The following is an 11890-nucleotide window of genomic DNA, read 5'->3' as shown; positions in this document are numbered from 1 at the left end:
CTTCCTCTTAAATGAATTAAAATTGTGGTGCCTGATATTTTTAGATCTTTAGTGGTAGCAATATTTCGTCCGGATATGACAACATTTTTACAAAATACTGCAGTTCCGGCAACAATTGCCGCCGAACTGTCAATAGAGAAAAACATGTCGCTGTCGATGTGATTTACATGATATCTTGTTTTCTTTTCATCGTTTCGATCCATTAAAATGGCTCGTGTGTCTTATGTGTCACGGACTTGTGGGATATTACTTTTATTTATTTTACAAGTGCACGCTACAAAGAATTTAACGGTGGAACCGTGGATAGTGTCTTTTAAAGTAGAAGCGAAATCGTGCGTAAATTTTCGATGTAAATATTTATTATTGGTGAACGGTAGTGAATTTTTGGGACATAATTCCTTAAGATTAACGTCCAGTGAAGGCGCTAGGGGTAACAATTGTGATACGATATACCCGAATTACGAATTAAGAGAAATTGAAACATTGCAGTGGCTTACGAGACTTGAAATATACGTACCGAAAGTGAATGATAAATTATATTTTTGTTTGCGGCATACGGAACAAGAGAATACACCAGTTGGAGGAAAGTGGATTCATCAAGGAGGAGATTTATATTTGCATCCTGATATCGACGACAGTTCATCTTTAAACAAAGCTAACAGGTAAAAATTAATTTGTAAGCATAGCGACTTTATAAAATATTAGAAACATGAAACTATAAAACTATGACTCATCGGCTTATGTAGTTTTGTAAATATTTCGCTGAGCGTTTAACTTGCCAGTAATGTTTTTTTTTTTCAAATACCTTCTTAGTAAAAATATTTTATCCAGCCTAAATAAAATAAAATATATATATATATATATTTTACATAATCAAAAAAAAAATATGCTGGATTTTTATATCTGTAAATTGAAACCTACATAAATTTTTTTCAAAATGACAGTATATTGTAAGAAAATATATCATCGTAATCTAGTTGGAATCCAATTTGCAATTATTAAATACAGCATCATTAAAAAAAAATGTTTATAGTCATAATCGGTTAGTTGTTGAATTCTCTACTAAGGATTGCTATCTTGTTGTATATAAAAGGTCTCTATAAACAAACTGACTAACTCACTAATTGTATTATGGTAAATTTAAGTTAAATAATATGTAATATTATAAATAGAATTTGTGCACAATAAAGTATTCTATTCTCACTTAATGTCTGCCATATAAAGTTTCATCACATAATATTATGCTTACTTAAAAATAAATAATTTAACAATATTCAGCTGTTTTTTCTAGGTCTGTGACATTAAATTAAATATTTAAACGTTACAACTATAATTTTAGTTTTTATATCAAAGTTATTCATAATATATCTTGGTATATAAGAGCAATATTTGATATAATATGTTGATTGATATATTTATATATAGTTAATGTGTTTGATGTGGTTTGTGGCGTCAAATGAGCCGAGATGGCCCAGTGGTTAGAACGTGTGCATCTTAACCGATGATTTCGGGTTCAAACCCAGGCAGGCACCACTGAATTTACATGTGCTTAATTTGTTTATAATTCATCTCGTGCTCGGCGGTGAAGGAAAACATCGCGAGGTAACCTGCATGTGTCTAATTTCAACGAAATTCTGCCACATGTGTATTCCACCAACCCGCATTGGAGCTGCATGGTGGAATATGCTCCATACCTTCTCCTCAACGGGAGAGGAGGCCTTAGCCCAGCAGTGGGAAATTTACAGGCTGATTATGTTTATGTTTTATGTGTCGTCAATTCATTGAAGCAAATTTCATTCTTTGTGAAATGTTTTTAAGAAATATCAGTCTATTGATGTTCCTCTGTTCACCTCGGGCCTCCTCGGAAATGAGACGTCATTAAAATATTTTCGTGTAGTATTTTATAATATTTATAAAAGTCACTAAATAAATTCATCATCATCCTCCTGCCCTTATCCCAATTTTACTTGGGGTCGGCGCAGCATGTCCTCTTCTTCCATACTTCTCTGTCGGACGTCATCTCACTAGTAACATTCTTTCTAACCATATCGTCTTTCACACAATCCATCCATCGTTTCTTGGGTCGTCCCCTACCTCTATATCCATCCACATCCATTCTCAAAACCTTTCTCACAACATAGTCCTCATTACTCCGCATAACATGCCCATACCAAGAAATGTATATTATAATAATTAAAATGGCTATTTAAATTATTCGTAACTAATTGTCGTGCGACTTCGCTCGTAAGGTGTAAGGCATTCAAACTATCCTATCCTTCCTTGGAACTTAAACTTGCTACAAATTTCATGAAACTCGGCGTAGTGTTTTGGCCGTGAAAGTAAAACAGACAGACAGTTAGTTTCTCATTTATAATACTCTGCAACAATAAGAGCAAAAAAGTCAAATAAACAACATTTGACTGCAAATTGAACGCGATATCATTGGTCGAGACCTTGATTAATGATATTCACTGTGGATTTGCGAAAAAATTGCATTTTGAACGTCGACTAAACCGTTTTCGGAATTTTGGATGTAAAATTAAATAAGTAGTTAAGTGTATTATAAATAAAGATATATTAATCATAAACTCTTAGTAGTGCACGATATAGCTGAGTTATTAGCAGATCGAATGAAATAAGTAAATCTAAGGTTTGTTTATCTTTATTCCTTCTTCGATAGGAATAAGCTTATGTATTACTTAGCTCTTCATTGTAGTCATGGCTTTTGGTTGTACCGTAACTATGGTTTTGATGACAACAGATGTGTTGATGCTTGGAAAGTAAACATTTGATGATAATAACATAATACATAATACTATGTTCATGTACTCTTTAACTATCGATCGGCGAATCCAATGGAATTTGAGGAAATTTAGTATTAAGCAAGCTTGAACCCCATGGAAGGACTTTGGATACTATTTTATGACTGACACCTTGAGTGAAATTACAGGACAACTATTACTTATATAAACTAATACATAAATATACGTATTTAATATTTTCTAGCTAAGCGTACTTGTCATTTTATTATCTACATAGTAAACATAGTCGCTCCCCGCCATCTTTAAGTTTAGGTCTTTTAAATTACGCAACGGATTTTGATACGGGTTTCATCAAAAAACATAGTGATTCAAAGGGGGGGTTTATTATGTAATAAATATGAATATATTAGCAAGCCGAGATGGCCCAGTGGTTAGAACGCGTGCATCTTAACCGATGATTTCGGGTTCAAACCCAGGCAGGCACCACTGAAATTTCATGTGCTTAATTTGTGTTTATAATTCATCTCGTGCTCGGCGGTGAAGGAAAACATCGTGAGGAAACCTGCATGTGTCTAATTTCAACGAAATTCTGCCACACGTGTATTCCACCAACCCGCATTGGAGCAGCGTGGTGGAATATGCTCCATACCTTCTCCTCAACGGGAGAGGAGGCCTTAGCCCAGCAGTGGGAAATTTACAGGCTGATTATGTTTATGTTATGTTATGTAAATATGAATATTGTAGTAGAGAAAAGCTGTGAATTTCAACTTTCTTAGCCGGATAAGAAATTATTCTTTTCTCTTCAATCTAAAAATCGCATGAAGACCCTTATTGCGTCCGTGTGTAGCCGGAGTCGCTAGTAAAATTTAAAAGTGTGTAGTTGACTTTACATTAATCCCAAACAAGTAATATTATTTTTATTTGATTTTTTTTTATTATATCGGTAGGCGGACGAGCAAATGGGCGACCTGATGGGCGACCTGATGGTAAGTGGTCACCACCGCCCATAGACAAAGGCGTTGTAAGAAATATTAACCATTCCTTACATCACCAATGCGCCACCAACCTTGAGAACCAAGATGTTACGTCCCTTGTGCCTGTAGTTATACTGGCTCACTCACCCTTCAAACCGGAACGCAACAATACTGTTGTCCTACCGCCAAGAATATCTGACGAGTGGGTGGTACCAACCCAGACGGGCTTGCACAAAGTGAGACAAGTGCATTCTTATAGAGTATTGGTTCTGTGGAAGCCCGTCTGAAAAATCAATAACTCGTAATTCGTTGCGAAGGGAGTAGAACGGCTTATACATTTTACAGTTGTAATATTTATGATCGAAGGTGAACATTAAGTTGTTCATTAGGACCTTTGTCTTCGAATTGAATTGTAAAAATAACGTTGCCCCGAAAAGAGACGAATTATCGTTGCCTTTCGATTTTTAAATCTGTTTCAAAATATATTTCTAATTGGCTTATACGTACATGATACCTGGGAAGAACCGGCGAATGATAAGTTTTTTTTTTTTTAACTTATTGCAAGAAGTGCAGTGTAAAATAATTAAAGACTATGAATATCTTATTGCTGCGCTAAGGTATCCTTTGAATTGAAGGCTTCAGTGATGCTTGCCTGGGCTATGTGCCTTTTAAAGTATATTATGCACGTTATGATAAAAAAGAAAACCCACGCAACCTTGCAATAAACAAGATTGCCCATACATGATTATTTGTATTATATGTGATCAGCAAAGTTGACGAGTATCTATTTATTTCTGAACTATGACTCGCGTATCAGTAATTACTGTATTATATAAAAGAAAGGTTCAAGTGTGAGTATTTGCTTGATGTGTTCCGTAAACTTATTGTCAATTATCGTTACCTCTAAATATTAGTAAGTCGTCGCGTTTGTCGGTACGTTTGAACGCAAGAAACTCAGAAATTACTGAACGTATTCTCATACGGTTTTCACTAATAAACGTAGTGATTCATGACGTAGGTTTAGGTGTGAATTGACTTTCAAACATCGTACCGACTTGGAGCTCTACAGGAGTGCGTCGTAAACCGCTAGTTAAATGTATTACGATGTAATTCAAAACATTTTATGTAGAGTTGTTTCGTTTTTAATAGCTACTTCCCACCGTTGAGACATATTATAAAAATAATTAAGTTTTATATTTTATATAATATTTAACTGTTTAATTGATTAAATAATATCCGTATATATTTGTACCGTTTGACTAGCCTAACAAATTTTACAAAAAAAAAAAAAAACAGGTTGTATTTTTTTAGCGTCACTTCCGTTCCATTTAAAATGTTACTATCAACGCGTAAATAATTATAACTTCAGATAGCAGCCCTGTTATTACGCAACGTAATAAATACTTTTTATTGTAATCGTACGATAAAAAGTACTGATTTCTCGTAAATATATACAACGCGAAGTTCCTTTGGATAGCGTCCAAGTCTCGTACAGTCGCCGACGAAATTGTTATCTTGTAAAATTAGAACGTGGTGACTTTTTATATTTTTAAATAATATAAAGATTTAGCCAAAAAACTACAACAATATCTTTTTTCAAAAATAATATATTTACAACCAAAAAGGCAAAAACCCTCGAAGACAAAAAAAACTAATTTTGTTCTTAAATAACGGAATCCTGAAGTATAAAACATATAAAAAAAACTATTGAATTGATGACCTCGTTCTTTTTTTGAAATCGACATTTGTAATCTGTGTCATTTTTTTGTTCTTAATGTATAATTTTTCCCTTTGTCCTCTATACATTCATCCGATCTTGATGAAACTTGGTTGAGTTGTTCACCATACGACCGAGAAAGGGCTTGACCAATAACAAGAATTTTCCTTTGTATATTTGTCCTTCAATACAAACGTCTAATGCCCATCCTTATTTTACCCGAACGATGCCGGGTCCTTTTCTGGTAATAATATTATAGTACTTTATTAAACTCATCTGTGTGTTTTAAGGTAAATAGTGTTATATTCAATAAATACATTTTGTTTCATTTCATGTCTTATTAACAAAATCATCGTGATAGTTGGTCTCTGTTATATATTTTAAGGACTACGTCAATTAATCCATACTGATTTAGTTGAAGCGTTGTGGAAATGCAGCCACACGCACACACGTAAAAGCCTAAATCAACTATATGAGCACACAAATATAACAGCATACCGACTTACATAAAGCATCATGTACCTTTCCTTAACCGACCAACCTTTTGAACTAAGATATTACGAAAATGTTCCTTTGGTAGATACACTGACTCACCCATCCTTCAAACCTGAACAATCATTCTAAGTATTGTGGTTTTGTTAATCAAATTTAAAGTATCGTTCACAGCTAAAATAGTTTTGATAACACTTTCGATCGTGATTGTACATTACGTCAAGATTGAAACATATTATTATGTAAAACTGAGTCAGAGATGAAAAATTCCTCAGAAAATATCGTTGAGCAACGTAATTACTATATACGATGAGCGTTCGTCGTTAATATATTTACTATGCTAGTGCCACATCTGTTAACACTGTTAATGTTAAGGTGCGTCCAGACTAAATAAAAAATGTACTTTATTTAATTAGGATTCTTGCATGATTTTTTAGAAAGGGAAGCTAGAAAGATTGGCGCCGTAACGCGTTACGTAACGAAGCGGTTTAACTTCCCTTAAGAAGTTGTCACTTAAAAAAAAACAATGTAAGGACAGATGTACTAGAAACGTTGAGGCATATTTTTTTTACACAGTATATAATGTGATGACTCCACCATCCATTAAATTAAATCGCGTCTCCTGAGAGCTCTCATGGCGTGCGCTGTTTAAATGGATATTGTTTTAATATTAGAGTTATGAAAATAATAAACGATTTAATTTTTATAATGCGCGCACATACCATGAAAACTTTGATGATGTTGCTCGATTAGCCGCCAATTAAGTATCAACTTCACAATTATGCACTCTGTAAAGTTGAATATTAGGTATGCCCACAATGATTGTATTTTTATGACGTCCTTTCGATTACTAACAGTATTTAAAACGGGATATTTACCATGTTTTTTATTATGTCTCGTGAACAAGACATTCGTAGATAATGTCGAAATATCGAGCTCCACCAAATAAAAATAAAAAACGTGGTAAATATCCCGTTTTAAATACTTTTAGTAATAAAAGTAACCATGTTAATTTAAAAAGTCCTTTCGATTGTAACTCAAAGGGTCGAGAGATGAACGTGCGAATATTTCTTCTGCATAGATATAATCCGGTTCATATCTTTGCACCCCCATTGCTCTCATCTCCCTGAAGTACAAACGATTAAACATATATATGATAAGTTCTTTAGGACACACGCGTTTTTTATATTTTTCTTGTCTTCGTCTCTGTTTTTTTCAACCATCAAATTATTATAAGGTGTATCCCAATATTGTATGATATCGCTTAGCCTTTATATCCAAAGTTGTAAGAACTTAAAATTCAAGTAGATGTGAAGATTTTCGTCCGAAACTAAATACCACTTGTCAAAGCCGCGTGTTCAGCTAGTATACAATGTACAATATACAGGTAACGCAAAACAAAGGCATATTTGCAATATTACATTAGATATTATAATTGTATAATTGTATATATATATATTCCCATGACGTCACGAGGACAATCGCAAGCGTGTTGTTAATCGATATTTGGACGCATTACGTGGGCGTCGGGAGAGGGGTGCAACGGGGTGCATTGGCAACTCCCCGCCGTTAATGAAAACGTGCAGACCGATTGATCAGAAATATTTTTTTAATTATAGAAACTTTTTGGAATGAATTCATTTGTGGAATGGGTTTGTCCGAGCTCGTCTGGATAAGTACCACCCACTCATCACGTTCTATCGCCAAACATGAATACTTTTTATTGTTTCGTTCCGGTTTGATGGGTGAGAGAGCCAGTGGAGCTATAAAAGTCATAACATTACTTCCCGATGTTGGTGACGCTTTGGCGATGTAAGGAATGGTATGGTATTACAGCGCCTATGTCTGTCAGCGGTGGTGACTACTTACCACCAGGTTGCCCATTTGTGAGTTCACCTGTAGGTGAACACATATACTTTAAAAGACCTGCTACTTTAAAATTGCCTGCCTGGGTTTGAACTCGAAATCATCGGTTAAGATGCACGCGTTCTAACCACTGGGCCATCTCGGCTCACCTTCTATCTTACAAAGTTGAAATTGTACATGTTGATGAAGTTCCCGATGATAATGCATTTTTTTGGATAGCGTTACTCCATGGAGCTTATCCTGGGTTAGCTGAAACAAAGGGACTCTTCAACAGTCAACACCAGAGACGAAATTTAGCATCAGAATAAAGCTTGGTTTTAATAGCCTCAATAGCGCAATGTTTCGCGGGTCGCCTTGCGATATAAGAAGTCCTTGGTACGATCGTGACCCCTTGGTATTCTTCACTCCTAGCACCAGCTTTAAGCTTAACTGAAGGGGTAAAAATTAATATTAGTAATATCTTTAAGTTAAGTTAATAAATGTTACATAGTTTTTGAAATAAGTAATGTTGTTTTTTACTATTCATCTATTTATAGTATGGTATCTATAGATACGATATGTTATTCGCTTTGCGGATACTTTTTTCACGCAGGGTGAGGGGTACCTGGTCTCTTGGAAAGCGGGTTGCGTAGGATTCTTACCCACTGCGCACTGTGATGTTTCGGAGAGGTTGCGGGATGGTGCATAGTTCGGAACTGTCATCAGGAGGGTGATTTCACCCCACCTGCGCTCGTCGCTACTGCGCATGGCATCCCAGCTGATATCCTTCCCAGAAACAGGACACGTGAGGCCCCCTCACGCGTCCACGGCCCCACTTGCGGTTGCTATATTTAATTGCGCCGGTATTGGATTTTAATTTAACTGTCATGACGTAAATGTCATATTTTATACAAAATCACAAACATAAAGAAGGATTTATATAAGATTATAATTCATTTCGTGCTCGATGGTGAAGGATAACATCGTGTGGAAAAATTCAAGTGTCGAACCCACATTGGCAAAACGTGATAGAGGAAGAACTAAAAACCTTAAAATGAAAATTATTACTGACTATTTTCCGCCCTTGGATTCGTCACCAGGTATCGGCCCGTGTTACGAAAGGGGATCGAGTTGGGTTGAAGGTGTTAAGGAAAAGTAACCTATGTGCTATTCCAGACAATAATCTTTTATTTTTATTTATTTTTTTTTTATGTTAGAGGTGGCAAACGAGCAGGAGGCTCACCTATCTTTACCAATCTATCTTTCTGCCAAATTTTATTCACATCTGTTCAGCCGTTCAGGTATGATTAACGAACATCCTTCCGTGCAAACTTTCGCATTTATGATATTAGTAAAATTAGTATAATATGAACATGTAGCTGCACTTCTGAAAATAGTTCAAATGGCGTCCATGTTGGACTGTCCGGCACCTGTCAAATGATTGGCGGATTGGACCAGCTCGCCATTATAAACACTTAAAACGTAATAACGCGTTAAATTATCTTATATTCAACATCACCTGTTAGTATGTGTTCGTTTTATTAAATTTTACAACAGTAAACAAGGGGGTGGCCCTTAAGCTGAAATTATGGATGGACTTTTGATTATTGTGGCGTATCGACGAGTTTGTCTAACGGGCTCAAGGCAGAAGCGTCAAATAATCTTGAAAATAATTATTCTTTATTAATTTTTTTCGCTAGCATTATACTATCTGTAGCAAAATAAAATGTGTTTTTAGTATTTGCTTTCCTTAGGCCTATCTTCGGTGACGTCAAGGCCCCCATACAACAATTATTTTTACGGTCTTTTTACGACCTACAATTTTCTAACGGTGACAATAATTGTATAGACACGAGGAGGAAAGTTTATATAAACACCTAGATTCCGACTTCCTGGGGAACTAATTGTTTCTAATTCGATTTCACAGTTTTTTTTTTTTAATTCGCCTACTAATGTCAAGAAAACATTGTTAAATAAGGCATATTAATCAATACAATATTGTATTAAAGATAAAAAAGCGTCGACTCAGTGTGTTAACTTTTTGTTGACTTCTTGAGAGGATATGTAAAAATGTAATTATACTTTACTTTAATTAAAATGGTGGAAAAGAGTAACTGATGAGTTTCTTGCCGGTTCTTCTCGGTAGAATCTACTTTCCGAACCGGTGATGACGATTCAGAAATGCTTTTATGAGCCTACATGAATTAGTAATACTTATTTAAATATATTTTATTTGGATATATATCTTAAGGTTTAGTCGGTACCCTTATCAACCGAACGAAACCAGTCTTATGGTTAAAATACATTACATATGTACAAAACTTCCTTGCTTATCGCTTTTCTGAACAGTGAAAATCGTATTAAAACCAGTTGAATGTTATAGAAGTTAGCAGAGACAGAGGTAGAAAACGACTATATTTTAAACTATTTACAGATAAATGGTCCAATAGTATCTCGGACGAGGTCAGGCGGCGTGCGTCAGGATCGTAAAAAATATTGAAAAACATATTTGACCATTACGAGTAGTCATAAACTTTGCATTAGCATATATATAGACTTGCAGATAATTTGATGTGCTCGAAATGAGTCGATTACGTTGTGTATCATTGTTCAGCCAATCGTAGTCAATTGCTTAATATGTACAGACAAAGGTTTCTAAAGTTCCTGGTTTCCTTTTTTATGTATACCACGTCGGGTCTCGCCACTTTCTTCAGATCGTCGGTTCTTAATAAAACACAGACATAAATTTTGTCACAACAAACTAACAGTTCTCACGACTAAAGGGAGCTCTGTGTTGCAATTTTATTTGCATGTGTAACTCTTGAGCAGTGCGAAGCTTCGGAAACTGTTGGGAGTATAGTCTTGAGCCTCGGGAAGAACGTAATTTTTTGGCCTCGTGGTAAACTCACCACAGATTTCATTAGAGTTAGGGAATAAAAAGTGGACATATATTTGAGCCGAGATGGCCCAGTGGTTAGAACGCGTGCATCTTAACCGATGATTTCGGGTTCAAATCCAGGCAGGCACCACTGTGTTTTCATGTGCTTAATTTGTGTTTATAATTCATCTCGTGCTCGGCGGTGAAGGAAAACATCGTGAGGAAACCTGCATGTGTCTAATTTCAACGAAATTCTGCCACATGTGTATTCCACCAACCCGCATTGGAGCAGCGTGGTGGAATATGCTCCATACCTTCTCCTCAACGGGAGAGGAGGCTTTAGCCCAGCAGTGGGAAATTTACAGGCTGATTATGTTTATGTTATGTTTTATATATTTGTGCCAGCACTAACAAATTTAATTTCTCCAGCATAGTTGGCCTAGACCGAAATCAGTCAGGATGTAATCAACGTATCGTGTTAAATAAAGAACAGGCTATTCATTGTAAATGTAATACTGCATTCTATTCATTTCTTCCAGATTTTACCGCACTGCACCAATGCGGATTGTAGGATTTCCTCACGATGTTTTCCTTCACCCCCAAAAAATTACAGACAGTTGTATTTGTTTGGATTTTAACACGCAATCATCAGTTCAGATCCACGTGTTCTGTCTGGGCCATGTCGTTTCAATAAAGTGTATTTTTAAGAAATAGTTTGTATTCCAACAACCAATGAAAACCAAAACAGTGGCTTTGTAACCAAGTGCCATAATTGGAATATTTAGCATAAAAATAGACGATTTTGTGTTCCTTTGTTTAAGTTGGTCTCTTATTGTCGTTCGTTTGACCTTTATTTATTTAATAGCTTCCGCTGGCAGATACGCCAGTGTCTGGCGGGTTTTAGATAGTCTTATGTGCGAGTCAGGATATCGAAATACTGTTCCAAATTTCGTCGAAATCCGTCCAGCCGTTTTTGTCGTTTCACCTCTGGGTAACAAACGTCCAAACATAGAAACTTTCGCATTTATGATGTAAGTAGGATTAAGCTCATACATTGGAACATTGCACAGGTTGAAAAAAGCAAAAAAAATAAAATAAACTAAAGTATGTTCAACACTAAAGGCGGTCTCTTCACATAGCAATTTCTTCGAGACGACCTTGGGGTTAGAAGTATTTAAAATTGATATAAATGTAGAAATGGCTCTATATGTAGTCATACATA

General features: G+C 35.5%; 1 protein-coding gene across 1 annotated transcript in view; it reads left to right on the top strand.

The window, feature by feature from the left end:
- Window positions 1–105: 105 nt before the first annotated feature.
- LOC113395894 (unextended protein-like) overlaps window positions 106–11890 on the top strand; it is a 43617-nt gene continuing 31832 nt past the window's right edge. Inside the window, exon 1 of the mRNA XM_064219858.1 lies at window positions 106–662. Within this exon, the coding sequence (XP_064075928.1) occupies window positions 208–662 (455 nt within the window). The 5' untranslated portion in view covers window positions 106–207. The remainder of the gene's footprint in view (window positions 663–11890) is intronic.

Source organism: Vanessa tameamea, chromosome 29 (assembly GCF_037043105.1).
Source record: "Vanessa tameamea isolate UH-Manoa-2023 chromosome 29, ilVanTame1 primary haplotype, whole genome shotgun sequence".
Lineage (NCBI taxonomy): Eukaryota > Metazoa > Arthropoda > Insecta > Lepidoptera > Nymphalidae > Vanessa > Vanessa tameamea.
Note: the sequence above shows the minus strand (reverse complement) of the source record. Positions and strands in the feature narration are given on the sequence as shown.